Source organism: Pipistrellus kuhlii, unplaced genomic scaffold (assembly GCF_014108245.1).
Source record: "Pipistrellus kuhlii isolate mPipKuh1 unplaced genomic scaffold, mPipKuh1.p scaffold_m20_p_6, whole genome shotgun sequence".
NCBI lineage: Eukaryota > Metazoa > Chordata > Mammalia > Chiroptera > Vespertilionidae > Pipistrellus > Pipistrellus kuhlii.
Genome location: NW_023425562.1, coordinates 75,843,025 through 75,865,414, shown reverse-complemented (window position 1 = coordinate 75,865,414; position 22,390 = coordinate 75,843,025). Strand labels below are relative to the sequence as shown.

At 51.1% G+C, this 22,390-nt stretch overlaps 1 protein-coding gene across 7 annotated transcripts in view; it reads left to right on the top strand.

Moving 5' to 3' along the window:
• NFATC2 (nuclear factor of activated T cells 2) overlaps window positions 1–22,390 on the top strand; it is a 152,049-nt gene that overhangs the window by 64,968 nt on the left and 64,691 nt on the right. For all 7 annotated transcript variants that reach the window (XM_036418799.2, XM_036418800.2, XM_036418801.2 and 4 more), the window contains exons 4-5: window positions 12,213–12,415; window positions 13,376–13,548. In XM_036418799.2, the coding sequence (XP_036274692.1) occupies window positions 12,213–12,415; window positions 13,376–13,548 (376 nt within the window). The remainder of the gene's footprint in view (window positions 1–12,212; window positions 12,416–13,375; window positions 13,549–22,390) is intronic.

Below are 22,390 nucleotides of genomic sequence, written 5' to 3'. Positions count from 1 at the left end.
TGGCCGTTGGGTGAGTGCAGGTGGCAGGGGGCGTGGCCCGGGCCTGGCTCTTCCCGCTGTCCCAACAGGCTGCCAAGTGGCTGCACTCTCACTCAGTCTCTCCCCGTGTCGATCCCTCAATGCGGCCTGGAGAAGAGATTGCACATTTTATTTTTCCAGCCCAAGATGGTCTCCTCATTGACTTCCAGTGGAATTGGCCCGGTATAACGTGTCTCTTTCATGGTGAGACACATTCCTGCAGGCTGGCTCAAGCGGCAGTGAGCTTAGGCAGACTCCAAATGCGGGGATTCTCTCCCAGACATGAATAAGTCTTCTTGCTCAGGGTCACTGGGGATGACTCACGCGGCAATGTGTTTGAGCCACATAGGAACCTGGGAATTAATCTGCTCATTTATTAATTCAGAAAATATTTATTGAACACCTACACTTTGCCAGGTACTGTGGGAAGCGCTGGGGCACAGTGCTGAGACAAGCGTTCCTTCTAGTGGGGGAAACAGGCAATAAACCAACACCACAGACAGCACCGATCACTGTGCGGAGGGGACTCAGCAGGAAGGTGCGAGGGTGGCTCTCTTGTAGCCAGGCTGCTCAGGGAAGGAAGGCCCTGCATTTAGGGTGACACCCGGAGAATCAGGAGGAACCAGCTCTGGGAAGACCTGCTTTAGGCTGAGGGAACAGCCAGTGCAAAGGCCCTGAGGCAGGAGCAAACTTGGCCTGGTTAAGGAGCAGCACGGGGGCCCGGGTGGCTGGACTGGGGTGGGGAAGATGAAGTTGGTGACACGGGCAAGGGCCAGATCAGGCAGGGCTTTGTATGGCCATGATGAGGGGTTTGGGTCTTATTCCAAATCTACCCGAGGATCCATGCCTTTTAGAGCCGAGAGACAACCTTGAAGATTTTCTTCTGAGAACTCGGACCAGAGAATGAGGTATTCAGTTGTCAAAAGTCACCCATGCGTAGGTGGACGAATAGTAATAGAAGTTACCTAGCGGATGCTCGCTGCATGCTTTATACATAACTCACTTGGTCCTCCCAAGAGCCCAGCGAGTGTGTAAACGACCTTCCCTATCAGGACAGAGCCGGGCTGTGACCCCAGGTGCTCTGGCTCCCGGTCTTAGGACGCTGACCCTGCTCCAGGAGGAGTGCATAGAGATGCAAAGAGTACTTTTGTTTGGCTTCTTAAAAAAACAAACACACACAGCTCCTCCCAAAGGTCAACTCGGAGAAGGCTTGCTGTTTCCCTCCAGGACTTCCAGACGCATCTCCGATGACTCAGTTGCTCCTGGGCCTGCAGAGATAGTTGGTCAGGAGGGGGACGCTGGTGGGGAGCCGCAGCTGAGCTGACATTTCTGCCGAGCGGACCAGAAGCTGGGGGGTGAGAGTGCAGAGGGGTGTGTGTGTGGGAGCAGAGAAGGGAAAGTTGGTGTATGGGTCCCTGGCCGCAGGACCCAGTTTCTTTGTTCAAGGACCCCTCAGGAAGGCTGTAGGGAGCGGGGTCTGGGGTGCAGCCTTCGGTCCTGAATGCCATTAGGCTAATGGGCCTCGCCTCTGATCTCCCCACACTGCTCGCTCTCCGTGGCTTCCTCGGGGGTTTCAAATGTGGACATGGTAATTGGAAACAAATTTAGCATGTTTCAGGCCATCGGGCGTCTCTTCTGTGAGCGTGCTTGCTGTGCGGTAGATATGCCTGTTTTTAATTTCCAGTGATGTGAGAAATATAGAATGACTTGATTCTTAATTTAGAATGCTGAGAGAGGCCTGCGCAAAATGTCTACTTCTCTTAGCATGGCTCACTGTGCGATTTCAAACATGGCCCTGTCTTGGGGGAGCATCTGCTAATTGCTGGTTGCAGAGGGCTCCTGCTGGGCGAGGACAGATCCGGCCAGCGGGACCCCAGGTTGGGTCAGAGAGCAGACGTGGGTTCCTTTGTCATCAGCCAGCCAAGGCCTGCCCACGCTGGGCACTCACAGTGCTCGCGGTGGGCCAGGGAGAGAATCACCTGAGCGGGAGAGAAGCCAGTGTGGGCAGTGTGACCGCTGTTGGCTGTGGGGCAGGGAGGGTCGGGTGGAATGACAGCCACTCAGCCCCGCTGTTGGCTCTCCTCCCTCCCAGGGCTGCCCACACGCTGAGCATCTGCTGATGTAGTGGGGGAGGCAGATACAAACCACACGAACATACCTGCAGTGTCATGTGCTGACTCATGGCTGATGCCGCCACGGAGAGCAGGGTGGGCGGATAGAGTGAAAGGGCGTGGAGTGCCACACTGGGGTCACAGTTGGAGACGACCTCTTGGAGGAGAGGTTTGAATGGAGAGAGGGATGAGGAGCCATGTGGCCATGGGGAAGGGCATTCCAAGCAGAGGGAACGCTAAGCGTGGAGACCCTGAGGCAGGAGCGTGCCTGGTGTGTGTTGAGGACAAGGCCGGAGCGGCTGCAGTTGAAGGAGGGAGGGGGTGAGCTGGAGATGGGGAAGAGAGGGGCAGACCTTATGGGACAATGGCTTTCTGAGTAAGATGCTGTTGGGAGTTTTTGAGCAGAGGGAGCAATCAGGTCTATCTTACATTCTTAAAGATGGTTCTAGCTCTTGTGCCGAGGACACTGTACAGGTAGAGGGGCAAGGTGGGTGAGGACTGAAGCGGGGAGACCAGGACGGAGGCTCCTGTGCCAGTCAAGGCAAGAGGTGGGCCAGGGAGGAGTGTACTGCGCAGTCAGGGGCAAGGTGAGGGTCGCTCCGACCATATTGGTGGAAATAAGGCTGGTGAGAGCAGTGTGTTTCTGGATGGATTCTGGACACTGAGGCTCCAAGACTTGTTGCTTGACGGGCTGTGATGCGTGGTTTGCTTGGAGTAACCACTGCACCCTGAACTCAGAGGGAGCCTGCTGCCCTGTGCCTGCCTCTTCCTGTGCGGAAAGGAAGTCCCACCTTGGACCCCTGCTCCCAGGGCTCTGCGGGTGGTCCCTGGTCTCCTTCCTTTCAGAGTGGGGTGGGATGTTGCTCTTGCATTTGTACCTTCATTGTTTTGGTTTTCTTTTTTGTGGCCTTTAGAGAAATGTCAAGATTCACTTTCCCCTCTGCACTCTCCACCCCCAACTTCTGGTCCGCTCAGCGGAAATGTCAGCCCAAATGAATATTTGGCTTTATTTATTTATTTTTTTTATGCTACACATTCAGAAAGTAATTTTTGTGTCGTAGTCCAGAGAACTACGAACTGTGAGCCCCTTCCTGAGAATGATAAAAATCCAGTGGGCATTTTTATTTATTTATTTATTTATTTTGTTTGTTTATTTATTTATTTAAATATATTTTTATTGATTTTTTACAGAGAGGCAGGGAGAGAGAGAGAGCTAGAAACGTCGATGAAAGAGAGACATCGACCAGCTGCCTCTTGCACACCCTCTACTGGGGATGTGCCCGCAACCAATGTAAATGCCCTTGACAGGAATCGAACCTGGGACCTTTCAGTCTGCAGACCAATGCTCTATCCACTGAGCCAAACCAGTTTCGGCCCAGTGGGCATTTTTAAATAGGGCCTGATTTCTGCTTATTAATTTTATTTTGGATTAGACACACACACACACACACCTTAACACAAACAGATGCATTGTTCTCATCGTTACACTGTGGAGATGATTCTGTATCATTGTGTAAAAGGTGTACTTGGGGTGCCCCATATGGTTGCCCAGGTTGTTCACTGCACACCTCCAGGGGGTGCCATTCATATTAAATGTCATGCTGGCCCCTAGCATACCCATTCCTTTTCATAACAGCATTGTATTCCATTATGCACCATTAGAGACTTAGCCAGCACTCTTCTGATGGGCCTTCAGGTCGTTTCCAATCTTTTGCTATTTTAAGGAGTGCTGAATTGCCCTAGCCCGTTTGGCTCAGTGCATGGAGTGTCGGCCTGAAGACTGAAGGGTCCTAGGTTCAATTCTGGTCAAGGGCACATACCTTGGTCGCAGACTCTTCCCCAGCTAGGGCCCTGGTCAGGGTGTGTGCAGGAAGCAATCAATTGATGTGTTTTTCTCCCATCGACATTTCTCTCTTTCATTCCTTCTCTCTCCCACTCTCTCTAAAAATCAATGGAAAAAAATATCCTCAGGTGAGGATTAAAACAAAGAACAACAAAAAGAGTACTATCCTGAACAACCTAGTCCTCAGTTTCTCCCCCACATCTGCCAGGTGTCCATGAAATAACCCCCCACTCAGCAGTGAAATTACAACAGCCATGGGAGTGTATGTACATTTGTAAATGTGAAAGGTAACTGCAAGATTGCCTGGGGGGCCCCCAGGCTCCGGTTTTTGTTTACACCAGTCCCTGGAGCAGAGCAGAGAAGCGTTCCTCCAGCATCAGACCCAGCTCAGACCCCCTGCTCTGTGGCTTGCTTGGTGGGTGACCTCACATCTTTGAGCCTCAGTTTCCTCTTTTGTAAATCCATAGAACTTTAAGAGACTGGAAAGGCAGACATGCAACAGCTAATTGGATAACTAATTATATCTTGCAATTATGATAAACACAACAAAGAAGACATATTACTGGGAGGCCCTGCCTCATCTGGGAAGCAAGGGAAGATTTTTCTGGCAAAATTATATTTGAGCCACGAATGCTTCAGTATAAATAGGAATTAATGAGGACAAAGCCGAGGGAGGAGGAGGGGGAGGGGGTTGTTCCTACAAAACCATACCCAGGAAAGAATGTGGAGAGGGAGTGGGGTGTGATGTGGGGCGGAGCCAGATCATACAGGGCGTTGGAGCCAATGAGAAATGAGAGTGTTTGATTGACAGCCGACTAAAGTTTATAAAAGGTCGTTCAAGTTCAGGGTGGACAATGGTGGGTAAGGACTGGAGGGGATGCAGGGAAACTTCCAGAGAGAAATGGTGGTAGCTTGGGACTTGATGGAGGAGGAGGGAGTGGATTTGAGTGGGCTTAGGCAATAGAATTGACAGGACTCGGAGATGGATCCAATATGCGGAAGAGGCAGCAGGAAGTATCAAGAATTAGAATTTTATTAACAGTTATTAACATGTGCTCATTAGATGGGTGTGTGTATGTGTGTATGTGGGATGGACATGAGGTTGGGGAGGTAGGTATGTTCTGTGACTTCTGTATCTAAAAATACAGGCCGAATCTGGGACCCATGTGCCTTTGCACAGATTCTCTGCCCGTGCCATGTGGCAGTGGGGAGCTGCAGTGAAACACGCCCACGGGCTTTCTTTCAGAGTGAAATCTTTGAGGATGATACCAATTTCCTAATATTCCAAATTCAACAAAAAAATGCTACTTAACATTGTTCAAGTTTGATTTTAGTAAGATTCAAAACAGTTTCTTTGACCCGTTGCCATTTTGAAAATCAATCCCACATTTTTGGATGTGGTGGCAGTCCCGTCCATCTGAGAGTGTTTAAAAGGCTCCGAGCAGAGCTGATAGAGAAATTGTTCCCAAGAAGCGTCATTTACAAGAGTTCTCATGGCCATGTAATGAGAAGGTTGAAATAGCCTCACTGTTCAACTGCAGGGGTCAGTCTAACCTGTGGTCCATGGGATGGAAATGCCAAGACTGGGACCTGGGTGAGGCGCAGTGAGGGTGGGGACAGGGAGGAGGGGGGAAAATTTAAGGCAGCACTTAGTCTTAGGTGCCCACCTTGCATTTGCATGACTCTGAGAGCCAGTGCCTCCTTAAATCAGGCACCAAGGGCACGTCCCTCACCTTCTGCTAGTCTGAGCCCTGGGAAACATTAGTCTGTCCTTTGAGATTGTCTCATAAAACAAGACTTAATGGCAATAGGAAATGGCCCTACTATATTGTTAAGTGGAAACAGTATGTAAAATAGAATTCCCAATATGTTTCTCCATATGCCTAGAAGGAAAATCTGGAAGGACGTCTACCAAAATACTTATTTTGAGGGAGTCTTTTCTTTATACTTTCCACATTGTTATATTGTCTATTTTTCCTGCAATGAATGAACCTTTGTTAACTTTTATAATGAGACGAAGGAAAAGCAAGAATCAACAAACACTGATGCCCTTTTATCTGTGCTTCAGGGTAAGAGGGGGAAGAGCTGGAAGCTGGGGGAGGGGTGGGTCTGAGGAGCTGTCTCTGGGGCACTGCTGGTCTGGGGCACTGAAGGTCTGAGACTTCGCCTCCAGGATGCTCATGCTGAGCTGTGGATAGGAACCGCAGCCCAGACTCGGGAGAGCTGGCCTTTTTCTGAGCTGGGTCAGCTGTGCTACAGGGGAAGCGAGCATCCCCCATCCCTTGGTCCCACTGGTGGCTTTCAAGCTGGAGGTCAGGAGCCAGGCACTTCACCCCGCGGAGCCTCAGCTCTCTTCACTCTTCACACCCCCCTCCCCCCCAGCATTGTCGTACAGATTAAATCACCTCATGATCTGCACCAGAAACACGACTTCCTGGAACCGTGTCAGCAGCCTGGGGAATTACCAGAAGCAAAGAACTTTCCCTCTCTCTCGGCGGGGCAGGAAGTGGAGCTCTTGAGCTCCTGGTTGCAGCAGCTCCTGCTGCTGCTGGAAGGCAACCTGCTGAGGAGGAGCCTGGAGAGAGGCCTGGCACCAAGGCCTCTCTAAGACGGGGCAGCGGGGCGTGGGGCCCCCTGAGGGCAGGTCACGCCATCCCAAGACATGAAGTGGCATTTGTAAGACCTGCATCACCTCTTCTTTGGGGAGACAGTAGTTAGCTCTGTGCTCTTCTAGCAAACCTCTGGAGGTCCTTCCGCAATTAGCACTCTGAGCTGTCAGAGTCTGGGCAGCTTCTAGCACATTCTGTAGCCAGGGAGGTGGAGAGCGGAGGGGAGTGTTCTCTTCACGCAGGAGGGCAGGGCTGTCCACCGGCCCGTCCTTCGCTGGCATCCAGGCCGGTGGTGGACGCCCACGGTGCCGATGGGGGTCAGTGCCTGGGATTTGCATGAGTGAGGGTGCTTCGGGTTTTTCGCTCTGTAGGACCTTCACATTCATTCTTCGCCTTCCCATTCAGCTCTGTAATCTCACCTCTGTGTACTGATTTGCATCGTCCTCTAATGACCAGGAAAATTCTCATTCATGGACACCTACTGGGTGTCATGCTTCAGAGTTGTCTTATTTAGGCTTCGAAAGGGACTGGGGTGTGGGAAGTGATGTCCCTGTTTTATCAGGGTAGACAGGAACTCAGAGGGGTGGGGTCGCTGCTGGGAGGACACACAGTGATTGAGGAGCAGAGCCAGGATGGGGACACACATATGTTCTTCTTTCTACTATCTCCTCGGTGTCCCCAGGGAGGGGCACTCACCAAGGCGAGGCAGTTCCATTCACTCACATTGTATCAGCTAGTCCAGCTCAACCAGGGACTGCTCCTGGCCCAGGAGGTCAGCCATCTATCTATCTTCTATCTATCTATCTATCTATCTATCTATCTATCTATCTATGTATCTATGTATCTACTAGAGGCCCAATGCATGAAGATTTGTGTAAGAATGTTCCTTCCTTCCCCTGGCTGCGGCATTGCCTTCACTCTGGCCAGAGTGGCTTTTTCCCTCTGCCCTGGAGCTGCCTTTCTGCCTTCCCATGCTTCCCAGAGGCCCAGAGCGGCTGGGGTGGTGTAGAATGTCTGCGTCATTGCCATGGTGATGATGCAAGCATCCCGCCCTGCCCACTCAGCACCTGTGTATGCAAATTAACCCACCATCTTTATTGGGTTAATTTGCATACTCCTGATTGGCTGGTGGGCATTGGGAAGGTATGGTCAGTTAGCATGTTACTCTTATATTAGTGTAGTTCTATCTATCATCTATATCATCTATCTTTATTAAATTTATTGGGTTGACATTGGTTAATAGGATCAGATAGGTTTCAAGTGTATATTTTGGTGATACAAGATCGGCATATTGCATTATGTGCCCACCACCCATAGTCAAACCATCTTCCCTCACCACATTTTATGCCTCCAGTTACTCCCACCCCCACCCCTTTCCCTGTGGGAACCACCACACTGTTATCTGTGTCTATGAGTTTCAGTTTTATATCCCACACTTGAGTGAAATCATATGGTTCTTCGCTTTTTCTGACTTCTTTCGCCTAGCATAATATTCACAAGTGGCAATATTCCATCTTTTCTTGTGGCTGAGTAGTATTTCATTGTTTGCATGTACCACATCTTCATCTGGTCCTGTATCACTGACACTTTGGCAATTTCCATGTCTTGGTTGCAATGAACATAGGGTTGCATGTATCTTTACAAATATATGTTTTTGAGAAGATACCCAGGAGAGGGATTGCTGGGTCATAGGGTAAGTGTGTCCCAGGCGGCATCCCACCAGCAGTGAATGGGGTTCCTTTCTGGGAAGGCCTTCTTCAAGGGGGGGTTTCTCCCTCAAGCCACAACCTTATTTAGTTGTTTTGGTTGCTGATGGCTGTTTCTTTTCCTCCCTTCATCTCTCGTCCTCTCTCTCTTGATCTTATCATTTAGTACTTGTGTTTCCTATGAGGACCTGATCTGTACTTTCTGACCCACAGTCAGAGAGCAGGGCCATAGAGCAGATGCGGGGACGTGGAGAGGGTGTGGGACAAGGTGGGGACTTAGTGCCTGATGGCCAGGCGTTCACATCCTGGCTCCCCTTTCTACTGTAGCATTGACTGAGACAGGTTGCCCCACCTTTGCAAGTCTCAGTTTGCCCCCTAGAAAATGGGCCCGCCCTACCTCGAGTTGTTGGGATCCTGGTGTAACACTGAGTGCAGTGCCTGGCCCGAGGGAAGTGCACACTTAGCTGCTGCATTGTTGCTATCGTGATCATTCATTCAACATGCACATTGGTCACACTGCCAAAGTAAACATGGTTCCTACGACCATGGACCTCATGCTCAGGAGGGAGAGAGATACTAAGCAAATAGACAACTAAGGAGAAAATTTCAGGTGGTAATGAAGCAACTATTCCAGCAGTGAATGCTTCCTATCCAATTCTCGAGGGTATAAAAACTAGCCCAGTTTGTAGCATTTGCCCATTTTTGTGGTGTGAATATTCCCACCGTGGCTGATTTCAAGCTACCAAAGTGATTTCTACTGGCTCTTAAAATTCCTAAAAAGTTAACAGTTGGCTCTTGCAAGGCTGAGAGCGCTGGCTCCGGCGCTGGATGTATGTTAATACTATCCTGGAAAGACCTGAAGACCCGAGACGGAAATGTGCTGGTGGGAGAGATTCCAAGCAGAGAGATGGCTGGGCAAAGGCCCGGAGGTGAGAAAGAGCTTGATTTGCTCAGGGATGAGAAGGATGGCCGGGTCGGCAGGGACCTAACGGGATGGAGGGCGGAGAAGGCAGAGGCTGGGCTGTTGGAAGCCTCACAGTCCATGGCATGGCACCACATTTCAGTTTTATTCTAAGGCCGCAGGCAGCCGTTGGAGGGTTGTAAGCTGGAGAGTACCTTAGTCTGGTTTGCACTTTTAGAAGCTCGCTGGGCTCGTCTGTAAAAGACCAGCAAGAGGCCAGTTAGAGGGTAGCGATGGTCACTCCAGGGAGAGGCAATGGTGGCTTGGACTATGTGTGCCAGCAGGGAAGGGGACAGAGGGAGCTGAACTCAGGTGGGGCCGTGGGGACGTGCCAGGTTTTGTCTGCAGGTGTTCCCTGGGTGTTTATCGGGATACACCCCACCTGCGATTTCTGCTCTTCTGTCATGGGAGCAGGAAGGAACCTTAGGGCACAGTCTGCCTACCTATTTTTTTTTTCTTCCTACGTGAGGCTGTGTTTCCCACTTCCTTCTAAATCCAGGAGGCAAGATGAGGAAATGTATTTCTCTTGGCTCCGCAGGCAAAGCAAAAGCAAAATCTCTTCTCAACACTGCCTTTCTTCCTTTGATTTTTGTCACTGATAACAGCGCCCTGTTCTTCCTCGTGCGTGGGGGGTTGGGGGGGAAGATCAGAGGATCTGCCCTGGGTTTCCGTCTTTGCCCCAGGGTGCCTCCTGGGTGTGGACCAGACACCCATGTAAATGCCATGGGCGTTGGCCCAACAGATTACAGCAAGATGGTCCCCTGCCTCTGCCACTCCCAGCCTGTGTCCTGGTATAGTTTATAGAAGGGGACGAGAGAATGCCATCTTTCTAGGCTGGCATTGTCCAGTGGAACTTCTCTCGATGACGGAAATGCTCTCTACCTGAGCTGTCCACTACTGTGGCCACTGGCTCCGTGTGGCTATGCACCAATTGACATGTGTGACGGAGAAACAAATTTTCAAATTTGTTTAAGCTTTGTATGGACAGCACAAGGCTGATTATCCGTTGGACCTTTGCTTTTTGGCAGCTGACTGGAGATCCTGCTGAAATGTTGTAGAACATTATGGAAGGGTGGGATTTCAGTGAGCGGTCACTTGTCATAGTTCCCCTCAATTGGCAGAGAGAGGCACAGAGGACGCAATGATTTGCCCAGGGTGTCTCAGCTGGGGAGTGGAGGACAGGAACCCCTCTTCATGTTCATTTTCGCAGGTTTCCAGAAATGCTTCCTTTCTATAACATTGTGAATACATTTAAATTCCTCTGACCGCCTTCTCAGTCTTGGTCTGCTCCTCCATTCTTAGAACTGATCATGGTGTGGTCCCTTTGGAGCTCATCCTTCTACATATTTTCCTATTCCATTCACGTGTATACAAATGGGTGGGTTGAAAGCACTCGGCACTTTTAAAATAAGTTTTATCACAGTATCCATGCTTTTCTACAAATTGCTTTTCTCAGATTTGCTTTTCTACAAATTGCTTTTCTCTTTCCACAGTAGGTCTTAGATCTTTCTGGATAAGAGATCGCTATCTTATATGTATTTTTAATTGCTGCAGTCTTTTATAGCCTGGTTGTGTCATATTGCTCATAAGCCTATTATATGACTAATTATTTATTGCTCCTTATTTTTATAATAAACGTGTTTGTGCATATCTCCTGCATGCACAAGATTTCCCCTAGAAATATTGAGAAATGAAATTCTTGGGTCATAGGGAATATGTATTTTTAATTTTAGTAGTTGTTACTCTAATACTCGTTAACATGGTTTTACCAGTTTACATGCTATCAGCTGCTTGACAGCACCTGTGTCTCCATGGGCTGCAAAACACCTGATATGATCAAATATTTACTTGTGGGTCAACCTAACAGGTGAAAAATAGATCTCATGGCTGTTTAATTTGCATTTTCCTATTTGTAAGTCAAATTGAACATCTTTTCTATGATATTGGCTACTTGTTTTTCTGTGAATTGCCTGTTCAAATCTCTTGCTCATTTTTTCTGCTGGATAGTTTTATTAATTCATTCAGCAAACACAGGCTAGGATGTAAACCGTATGCCCAGCATTATTTTAGATGCTAGAGAGTTTGTGGCAAGTTGCCAAAAACAGACACTCCCGCCCTCAGAGAGGTGATGGTCTAGGTGTGGGGGAAAGCTCTAAGCGAAAGGAATTGAGGAAATGAATCTTTTGTTAGATGGGACGAAGAGAAGCAGGAGATAGGGAGAGACACTGGGTGGGACTCAGTGTTAAGTAGAACGCCTGGGAATTTCCTCCTTGACTTGGTCACTTGTAGGCATTCTTTATATAGTCTGTGACCTAGTCCTTTGTCTGTCATATGTTGTACCTATTTCCTTCCAGTCTTTCATTTTCTGTTGTCTTAGATGATGGTACTTTTGCCTTGCTCATTCTTTTCATCTATTTATTACAAAATCAAACTTGTTGGTTGCAACGAGGCATTAAACAGTGAAAGTCCACTTGTATGCATGCATATAGGCATAGCCAATGGACACAAGACACTGGAGGGGTCAGGGGAGGGCATGTTCCCGGGGGCTAGGAGAGGTCGGGGGAAGGTCAATGGGGAAAAAATAGACATATGCACTACTATTTGTAATACTTTAAACAATAAAAAAGTGAAAGATCCTTCGTCCCAGACAACCATTGTCAAGAGCACAAGCGTATCTCTTATTATTTTCAATTCTCACTGCCATGCAGCACTCTGTTCCCAGCCGCCGATGGCCACGTAAGCACACTCTTTGGGCTGTTTCTTAATGTCGTTTAATGACGCAGTCCCCTCTGGCTGGACTCAGAGTCGCTTCCAGGTCTCCAGACCCCGGGACAAGACAACGATCCTGTGCCCTTTCTCTTGCCCAGGAGTTTCTCGGATCCTTCTATTGGTTGGACCCCAGCCTCCACGCCCTGCAAGTCCCTGGAGCTGCCATAACCTGATTCTGTGTTCTCTCCCCCCCAGCTCCACGGCTACATGGAGAACAAGCCCCTGGGGCTCCAGATCTTCATCGGGACGGCCGACGAGCGGATCCTCAAGCCCCACGCCTTCTACCAGGTGCACCGGATCACCGGGAAGACCGTCACCACCACCAGCTACGAGAAGATCGTCGGCAACACCAAAGTCCTGGAGATCCCGCTGGAGCCGAAAAACAACATGAGGGCGACGTAAGGGCCGGAGCTGAGGGCGGTGGGCTGTTACGGGAATGAGTGGGGCCGAGGGCAGGGGTTTGGGAGAGGGGACCCCCTGGGGCTGATGGGAGCAGCTGGGGGAGGGAGGGTGGTTCCCAGTATGTGGTGGACCCAGAGCGGTTACGGTTTTAAAGTTTCCATTTTAAAAGCTCTTTACCTAGATGTTGTTCCTAGGTGTTCCTTACGCATCTTTGGGGTATGTTGGTTGGGATGAGACTAAATTCATTTACTTTACAATTTTTATTAGACGCACAGAAAGTTGTTAAGTAATGAGAGGTCAAAACTCACCAAGTGATATGCATGTGGCTAAAATTTGGGAATCATTGCACCCCTGTATTGGAGTTGAAAAAAACTTATTAGAAATATATCTCAAACGTTCAGGACAACTTCGAGAAACCCAGAACTCCTCTGCGCTGTACTGTTCTCTCAGATTTGCCAGTTGCTAACCTTTTTCCCATTTGCTTGATCACGCTCCATTTTTGTCCTGAAGTCAGTTGCAGAAATCATGCCTTTTGACTTTTTAAATATGTCCGCGTCCATAGCCTAAGAACAAGAATGCATTCTTCCGTGGCCACAGCACATTTATCAAACCCAAGGTGCTAATGCTGACACTGCTGTTATCTCTTGGACAGTCCAGAAGCCATTTCCGCCAGTTGGGTGTCTGAGTTTTTCAGATACTTCTGAGGGTCGAAAAGTTGGCATGAAAAATCTCAGTAGAGAAGCCAGTTCCCTGGGGGAGCCTCTCTAGTTACTGTCTAAGTATTTCACTCCCTTCTCCGTATAAGTCCCTGGCTGGAATATTTATCAGCGCATTGCAGTTTCTCCCCGGGGTCTGGCGGTAGAATTATCTGGCTTCCCGGGCGAAGGTGGCTTTGTGGGGGATCTCCCCTGCTCGCTGGATGGGTGGCCGTAAACGGGGTTTCCATCCTCCGGCAGCATCGACTGTGCGGGCATCCTGAAGCTGAGGAACGCCGACATCGAGCTGCGCAAAGGCGAGACGGACATCGGCCGGAAGAACACGCGGGTGCGGCTGGTGTTCCGGGTGCACATCCCTGAGGCCGGTGGGAGGATCGTCTCCCTGCAGACGGCCTCCAACCCCATCGAGTGCTGTAAGTGGGGCTCTGGGCAGGGTCGGCGTTTGGAGTAGACTGTATGGGACGCCCCCTCCTCCCTCACAAGGCACCCTGGGCCAGGTACCCGGCAAAAATCACAGGACCCACAAGGATCAAGAGTGGGCCCCAGATGGCCATAGGGGCGGAGCCAGAGCACATTGAAGGGCTTCTCTCTGCTTCTATTTACTTGTGGAGGGTTTTGCGGCCTCACAGGAAATTAAAAAATAATATGGCTACTGAGTAGCCCACAGCTTTGTTTAGAAGATTGGAGATGTATAAATGTTCTGGTTTTTAAAACAGTGAGATGGAGTTGGAGTGAGTTCACCGTACATCGTGTCTTCTTTTTTCCCCTCTGTTTTTCTTTCACTAAGAATAACGATGATATGACAGGGCTCTTGCCTGTTGGGCTCGCTGAATACTCACAGCAGTCCTTGGTGATGGCTGGTGTCACATGCACGTTTCACAGAAGAGAGGGAGGGAGATGAGGGGTAGGGTGACACAACCCAAACGTGGCAGGGAGGTGATTGAACGGGAGCTTTGGCGTCCAGGAGCCATGCTCCCCCACCCCCCTCAGCCCATCCCGGTGTGTTCACTGAGAACCCACTTGATGTCGGTGTGGTGCCAGGGACCTGCACATGAGCAAGGTGTCTTCTCTGCCCTCCATGAGCTGACGTTCTGGTGGACGTAAAGAGGCCCGAGCACAGATGCAGGAGGCTGTCAGGATCCGGTGCGCAGCGGCCACGCTCTGCTGTGGGGAAGGCCTCTGGGCCGAACCCTGGCTCGTTTCCAACAGGCTGGGAAGGAGGCAGCTCCTTGGAGCTCACTCTTAGGCATTTTCTGCAAGTTTTGTCGTTGGTTTTGCAATTAGGCGGGACAAAGCTTATTGTTTGCTCAGTTTTGGAGGGTTTAGAAATCATTTTTAAAAGCATAAAGAAGAAACAAAGTAACTGTTTTTTCAGAAACAAAGGCCATTTATATTATTTTGTTAGCCTCTTCTCAGAATATGTTTTTGTGTGTGTTGTGATGAACATGTTCTATATTCAGTTACGTTTCAGGACTTTTTCTTTTTCTTGGGCATTTTACCATATCGAGGGGTCAAAAATCGGTTTTCTACAGAAGCCAGGGAAGTGATGGACATGAGTCAAGTGGGTGGGGTGAGCAACAGCCGGGGGTGGTGGAGAGCAGGGGCCAGGATGGCGCTTCCCATCTCAATAGACTGCTGCTACTAGACTCGGGCCCGAATGTCCATGTGTGAATGTGACTCGGTGTGGCCACATCGTCTGACTTTTTAAGATAAACCAAAGTCTCCTGATTTTTTTTTTTTTTTTTTAAAGCAACTCCAAATTCACAATACTTTATGGATCAGGTAAAACCGGCACAAAGGGCTTTGGTTAATCATAGGTGGTCTCAATCAGATACTACTGAAGAAAGGGCAGGCATGACTATTTTGTGCAGAAAGGGCTGAGGAAGACGAGCCCTGAGGACCAGAAGCCAGCCAGGAGAGAGGCTGGGCCCTCTGTGGGAGAGAAGCCAGCCCTTGGTCTTGGTTGGTCTTTGGGAGGAGAGGAAAGAGCCCCCGCCAGCCTGGGGGGTTAAGATGAGGAACGGGCCGAATGTGGTGGTGAGTCTGTGCTCGGATGATAGAAGAGAGAGACCCAATAGGAGGCCACACGGGAAGACAAGCGTTGACAAACAGCTCAGAAACGTTGGAATTCCCCTTCTTTACCCAGCAGCCCCCGCCCCTGTCCTCCGAGTGCTAGTCATGGTGGCTGCCCCACCAGAGCCTCGGTTTTGAACATCTGAAGATGGTTTGGGAAGGAAACTGAGGCTCTTCCTCTGTGAGCTGGGGGGGGGGGGGGGGGGCGGGAGAGTTGTGAGAAGATAAGGACGCCCCTTTCTGGCAAGTGACAAACAGCCCTGGATGGGGCTGTGGTTAGTAACAGGGTGGGAAGCAGGAGGCCTCAGGAAGGGCCACATAGGGTCCCTCACGTCAACGTATCTCCTGCTGATCTGAGCCATTCCCGATCATCACCCAACCACAAGCACCTCCCTCGAGGTCTTCCGGGCAAGGTCAAGTTTGCACCCTGAATGCTGGCTGTTTTTCTTTTCTTTTAAGAAAGCAGTTGGCTGATTCGACTACCTTGCTTTGAGAGATAAGGGAACAGACTTTCTTGGTAAAGCGATTCACTCGTTTCTTATTCCTTGGGAGCAAATGCAGAGTCTCCAGCTTCCCAGTCTGTGAAATACCTTCTTCTTTTGGTTTCTGCGACACCACTCTTTCTTGCAATGCCAAGTTGAGCTACCAATTAGCCACTATCCCTCTCACCCAGACTATTTCGCTATTTTTGTTTCCTTCTTTGTTCTAAAACCCTAGACCGGTCCCTGGTAGTTTTATTTTTAAATTTTATTTTTTTTTGAATATTTTTTTCATTTTTTATTGGGGTATTACATGTGTAAATATCTTACCATTGTGCCCCCCACTCCCATACATGAGTTTTATAAATACGTGTTGACTGAATTGGCGTACCGTGTGAGAACCTTCAGGAGATATTCCATAGATATGTATTGACAATTAGTTCACCACATGTATTGGCACAGTGTGTGTGTGCAAGGACTATTTATTGACAGATTGGCTTTGTGTGTGGCCCTTGGGGAGGGTTCGTGGGGAAGGAAAACACTCTGTGGGCTGGGACCTATTTGCAAGGCTAACTTATTTACCTTGGAGGTGCCTTTTGTGGAACATCAGAGGGATCAGGGTAATTCTCAGATTCCGGTAGAAAAAAGCTTGAACAAACCCCTGGCGGCCACTGCCTGGAAGGCAGACTATTTGCCAGGTGTGCCAAGTCCTTATGCTAGTACGTACCCACAGGCCAGCGTGCCGGAGGTCAAGCCTCACCTTTGCACTGACGGGCGCCTCATGTGTCTAGTCTTCTGTTTCCACATCCTCCGTGTTGCCAAGGAGATACTTTTAGTTCCTCCCTTGTTCTCAGAAGAGTATTTTGAACCTACTCCAGCCTTCTAAGCTCCGGACGCCGCCTTCACCCGCTCCCACTCCAGGCAGATAGCCGTGCCTCCCACGGCTCCCAGCACATGGGAGAGGCCAGAGGGGCACACCCTCATCTTCCCGGCAGCACGCCTGCCCACAGATCGCAGCAGCCCTGGGCCTGTCCTCCTCCGGCCGCCTTGAGACCAGACACTCCTCCTCCCCACACGGGCTCCTCAGTGTCCTCAGCACCAGCTCCAAGTTCCCCGTGGGGGTTGAGCCCTTGCTTCCCTCTTGCCCGAGTGTCCCCAGGCTGGCTGACTTAGCCAATTGCCACCAACTGGGAGGCTGACAACAACACAGTTTTATTCCGTCCCAGATCTGGAGGCGGGAGGCCCAAGATCAAGGTGTGGGCAGGGCGGTTCCTCCTGGCGGCTCCGAGGGAGAATTTGCACCAGGCCTCGCATCTGGCTCCCAGAGGCCTTACTCCCGGCTCCTGGCTCCTGGCGGTGGCCGGCAGCCACATCACTTGATGATCACCTCCGTTCTCAGGGCCCTCTTCTCAGTGTCCTTTTCTGTCTCTCCCGAGGACACTCACACTGGACTTAGGGCCCACCTTCATCCTGATGGCTTCCTGTCCATCCTCTCCTGATTCACACCTCCCCAGGCCCTCTTCACAGGAGGCCACCGCCTGAGGGTCTGGGTGGATGGGAAGTTTCGGTGGGGGCTCTTCACCCAAGACACCTCCTCGGCAACATTTCTTGACTTCACTTCCCTCTCCGGTCCGAACTGGCTTTCTCCACCGGCATCCTTCTGTGACGTGCAGGCTTTCAGCGACTCTGTCACCTCCTTCCAGAACACTGGCTCTCAAACTTGGAAGCAGCTGGAGAGTTTTGAAAACAAACAAACAAACCCGATGCCCAAATTCGCTGAGTCGGTTGGTCTGCACGGAGACTTTCAGAGGGACCCCAGGGATTTTGGGGTGTGGCAAAGTTTAAGACCCACTGACCTTGTTGCCCCCACCCCCTCTGCCCACACCTCCTTCCATCAATTGATAACTCCTTCTTATTTGAGGTCCCATCTGGATGGACGGCCCCTTGAGGAGGAAGCTTGCTGCTTGCTCTGGTCTCACAGGGTCAGGCCCAGCAGGTGTTAGCCAGGGCCTGGCACATAGCAGCTGTCTCTAGAATGTTGGTTAAAAAAAAACACATGAAAGCATGAAATCAAGCATCTCCGGGCTGCCTGGCAGGAGAGAAAGGCAGTGATGAGCTGTAACAGAGATGACCAGGTCCTTCTGTGAGAACCCCCCCGAGGGTCCTCTGCGCAGAGGTCTCTGTGTGCATCGCGTCTCAGAAAACACCCAAAGCGGTTTCCCACCGAGCCCAGCCCAGCACGTGAATCCACTCTCCGCAGTTTGCAGGACTTGGGGGCAGGTCTGACTAGAAAATGGATTTCTTTTTTAATATATATATTTTATTGATTTTTGTACAGAGAGGAAAGGAGAGAGCTAGAGAGCTAGAAACATCGATGAGAGAGAGTCATTGATCAGCTGCCTCTTGCACACCCACTACTGGGGATGTGCCCGGAACCAAGGTACATGCCCTTGACCGGAATCGAACCCGGGTCCCTTCAGTCCCCAAGCCGACGCTCTGTCCATTGAGCCAAACCGGTTTCGGCTAGAAAATGGATTTCTCCTTGGTCTTTTCAAGCTATCCACATAAGTCCATGTCACTGTGGGATAATTAAGGGACAATAAATTGCACAGGTTGTAAGGCTTCAGTTGGGTGGTTTTGGACAAATGCATGTCCCTGTGTAAACACCACTCAAAGCAAGACAGCATGTCCCCTACCCTCGAATATTCCCTGGTACCCGCGGTCATGGCCACCCCTAGCCCCCCCTCCTCCACTCCCAGGCCCCTGTGGCTCTGATTTCCATCAGCATAGATCGGCTCTCCCTAATCTAGAACTTCACATAATGGGATTATGCGGTGTGCACCTTCTGTGTGTGGCCGTTTGTGCCTTTGTGACCCGTGGCTGTGACTTCGCGAACAGTACTGGGTTGTATGAATGTAACAATTGTTACCTTACCATTGATAGACATTTGTTGTTTCTGGGGTTTGAGCACGGAAGATAAGGCTTCTGTGAAGAGCCCAGTTCAAGGCCTTTTGTGGACACATGGTTTCATTTCCCTGGGGAAAGTGTATGCTTCAACTTTTGCATTTTCACTCTGTACCAGAGTGTGAGAGGCCCACGTCCTCACTAGTATTTGATGTTGATAGTATTTTCCATTGCAGCCATTCTAGTGAGTGTTCAATGGCATCTCCTTGTACATAGGGCACAATTTGCATAATTAGAATTTCCCTAATGACTAATGATTCTGAGGCCCGATCTGTGCACTTGTTGGCTGCCTATATGTCTTCTCTGGAAAGGTGACTGTCAAAAGCTTTAGCCCATTTAATGTTTTGGGTTTTTGGATGGAGTCCTTTGTCAGATCTATATATTACGGACATTTCCCCCAGTCTGTGGCTTGTCTATTACTTTTCTTAATTGTGTCTCATTAGGAGCATCAATATTGTATTTTGATGAAGTCTGATATGCCATTTTCTTTGGTTTGGTGTTTAGTACTTTTTGTGTACCCCCGGGAAATCCCTGCCTCTCCGAAGGTAGCAAAGGTATTCTCCGTTTTCTTCTAGAAGCTTTTTGATTCTGGCATATAGGTTTAGCGATATGATTTGACTCAGATAAATTTTCGATATGGTGTGAGGTAGGGGCGAGGTCCATTGTTTAGGGTGGTAGTTGGTGGTGTGAGCCTGGGCTCAAATCCTGCCTCTGCCACTTCCTGGCTGTTTAGTGCTGGGGAAGTTGTTGAACACTCTGGGCCTCGGTTTCCTGGTCTGTAAAATGGGAAGAGTGACAGTGCCTGTGTCATCCCAATAGAAGAACCTCCGCTCTCTTGCAGCGTGTCTCAGGCTTTGCCGCTGGCAGCCGTCCCATGGCTTTGCAAAGCGGACCTGACACATGGCTGGCTGCCCCTTTGTCACTGCTGAGAGCCCAGGGCAGGCAGCCGGAGGCAGGTGTGGGAGTCTAACAAATGCCGATTGTTCCAGGTAGGCTGGCAGCTCGCAGCACGCCCTGCTGCTGAGGAGGAATCCAGGTGGTTATCTGGCCTGTGCAGTGGGCCGGCTGCAGGCGGTGGCAGGGGAGTTGGGTTTGGGGCCAGGAGCCCAGGTGGCTTTTCTGCCGATGACTGTGATTACCTGGCCACATGGCTGTGGCCCTTCCCTGAGCTGGCTGTGTGGGGGCGGGGAGGGCAGAACCACCCTTTATGAAAGAGCTTGGGTGTGGCTCGCCGGTTCACGTTAAGGTGTTTCATTCTCTCCGTGGTCTCAGGAGACGCACCCGTTCGTTCAGAAATATGAATGGGGCACCGACGTGTGCCGGTGAGTGTTTGGGGCACAACATGCGGCCTTCTTGGAGCTCCCGTTCCCGCAGGCGGAGCTTCGGAAGGTTAGGGTAGGCGATTTGCTGCGGTCACTCACCTGGCCCAGGGCGGGGCGGAGAGCTCCGGGTCTGTCCAGGCTCCTGGGTTCCCAGGCAGGCGGCATTCATGGGGCCTTCAGGAAGGGTTTCATGCGGAGATTGAGGGGCTGCCTGCTAGCACGTTGGAATGGGAGAGAGAAGCAATAGCTCCTGCCCTGGACCTGTGCTGTGTGGATGAGAGGAGATGACAGGCCAGGCTGGCCGGAGGTGTTACTGCTCCACTTTCTTTCCTTTCCCCCCCTCTTTTTCTCATTTTTTTAAATTAAGGTATTATATGTGTACATACCTTACCAATCCCCACCCCACTTTCTTTCCTTTTTCCTTTCCTTTCCTTTTTTTTTCTCCTTCCTTCCTTCCTTCCTTCCTTCCTTCCTTCCTTCCTTCCTTCCTTCCTTCCTTCCTTCCTTCCTTCCTTCCTTTGAGTGGAAGAGAGAGGGAAAGACAGAGAGAAACATCAAAGTGAGAGAAACACATTGATTGGTTGTCTCCTGCATAAGCCTGGACCTAGGCCTGGGCTGGGGAGGATCCCGCAACCAAGGTACGTGCCCTTGACTGGAATTGAACCTGGAACCCTTTGGTCCGCAGGTCGATGCTCTATCCACTGAGCCAAACTGGCTAGGGCTTACTGCTCCCCTTTCCATGAGGAAGCTGAGGTCCCACACAGTCCAGAGCTGTCAGGTGGTCTCATGCACTGTGCACCCCACTTACGCACCCCGCACCCCACTCCCACGGTTCACCCTCACAGAGGTAAACACTGCACTCAGGGAGAATTGGCTTCCTCTGTCCCAACCTCCTGCTCACAGGGAAGACCCAGGAATGGCCAGGGCGGGGGCCTCAAGGCCTCGGGGGCTGGTCTGCTGGCCCTGCTCACGGCCCCTCCCCGGCGAGGCCTGAGTCAGCACTGTATCCTGGGCCAGGCCAGGCTCACAGCCAAGGACAGGGGCCTGATGAGGAGACAAGACAGGTTTATAGCAGCTGAGCGCCTTGGCCGGGAGTGGTGAGTGCCGAGCCAGCGGGAGACGGCAGGGGGACCCTTCCCGCCTGGCGGGGCCGGCCGGCTGCTTTCCCACTGGGTCCGTGTCCATTTTACTAAAAAGGGGCCCCTGGAAGTGGTGGAATCCCACTGTCTGGGTCCAGATCCCGCCTGTCGGCTGGACTTGGCTGTGAGGTCTCAGATGTATCCCTTTTCCTCAGGGAAACTCAGCCCCGAGTTGGGAATAATCTGTGCTTTGTGACCTTCTGAAGTCTAGCAATAAAAATAAACACCGCAGTCACTGAGCCCTGACAAGGTGCCACATGCTTCCTATGCCTTAGCTCATGTAATCTGCAAATGGCCCTCTGAGGGGGGAACGTGACTTTCCCCATTTTATAGACGGAAAAAAACAACAACAAAACAGGCACAGATTAAGTGACTTGCCCCAGGTCCCCAAGCGAGGATGGCATCGAGCTGGGCTTTGAACTTGGCCAGTGACACGGCCGCATCCATGCCTTTGCCCACCCCCCTGAGCTGCCCAGCCCTCCCCCGTGTGCGTGTTTTACACCGTAAACCAAAACGCGCATGTGAGGTGCCTGTTGGCTGCGGCCACTGTAACTCTCTGCCGTGATTCGCAGAACCCACCGCTCTGCATAGACGAGCTTTCCCCACCGGCCTCTCCCGTCTCCCCAAGGTCCTCGTGCGGGTTGTGATTCTTGGCCGCGCACCCTGTGACGGAGCGGCCTGCAGACAGGCGGGCAGGAACGTCCCCCGCTCCAGGCCGCCCCGGCCGGCCCCGAGGACCCCGTGCCGGTCCCTCTCCCCCCGGGGAGGCTGGCTGCCGCGCTCTGCTCCCTGTCAGCCACCGTTGCCGGTGAAAGTAAACAGCCAAACTGGTTAAACCAACAGCGCCCTGTTGATTCAGAGCTCATAAAACACAGGAACCCTGGGCCGCTTTATGACGTGCCAGAATCTGGGGGCAGGGGGAAGCCTGGGGAAGCCTCATGGCGAGGGCCACCGCCAAGCGCCGGCTGCCGCGGGTGAGCCCGGCCCCCCGATTGGGTGAGAACGTTGGGGGGGGGGAGGTGTTGGACTGGAATCTCTGATGGTTGAAAAAGCCCAGTGGGTGTCGGTGGGGGCTGCTGGGGGTGGCAGAGCGGCCCGGGAGGCCCAGTGGCTTCCTGAGAGCCCTCCCACAGGCCCTGGACCGTGTCACCCCAATTAGCAGCCATAGGTGTTAGAGGTTGCATCAGAGAGCGAGGGGGAAGTGGACCCCGGAGGGTAATTTTGGTGGCTGTTTGCCGCTCCTCGGTTCCTCTTTCAGAGGCTAATTGGGTTCGTTCG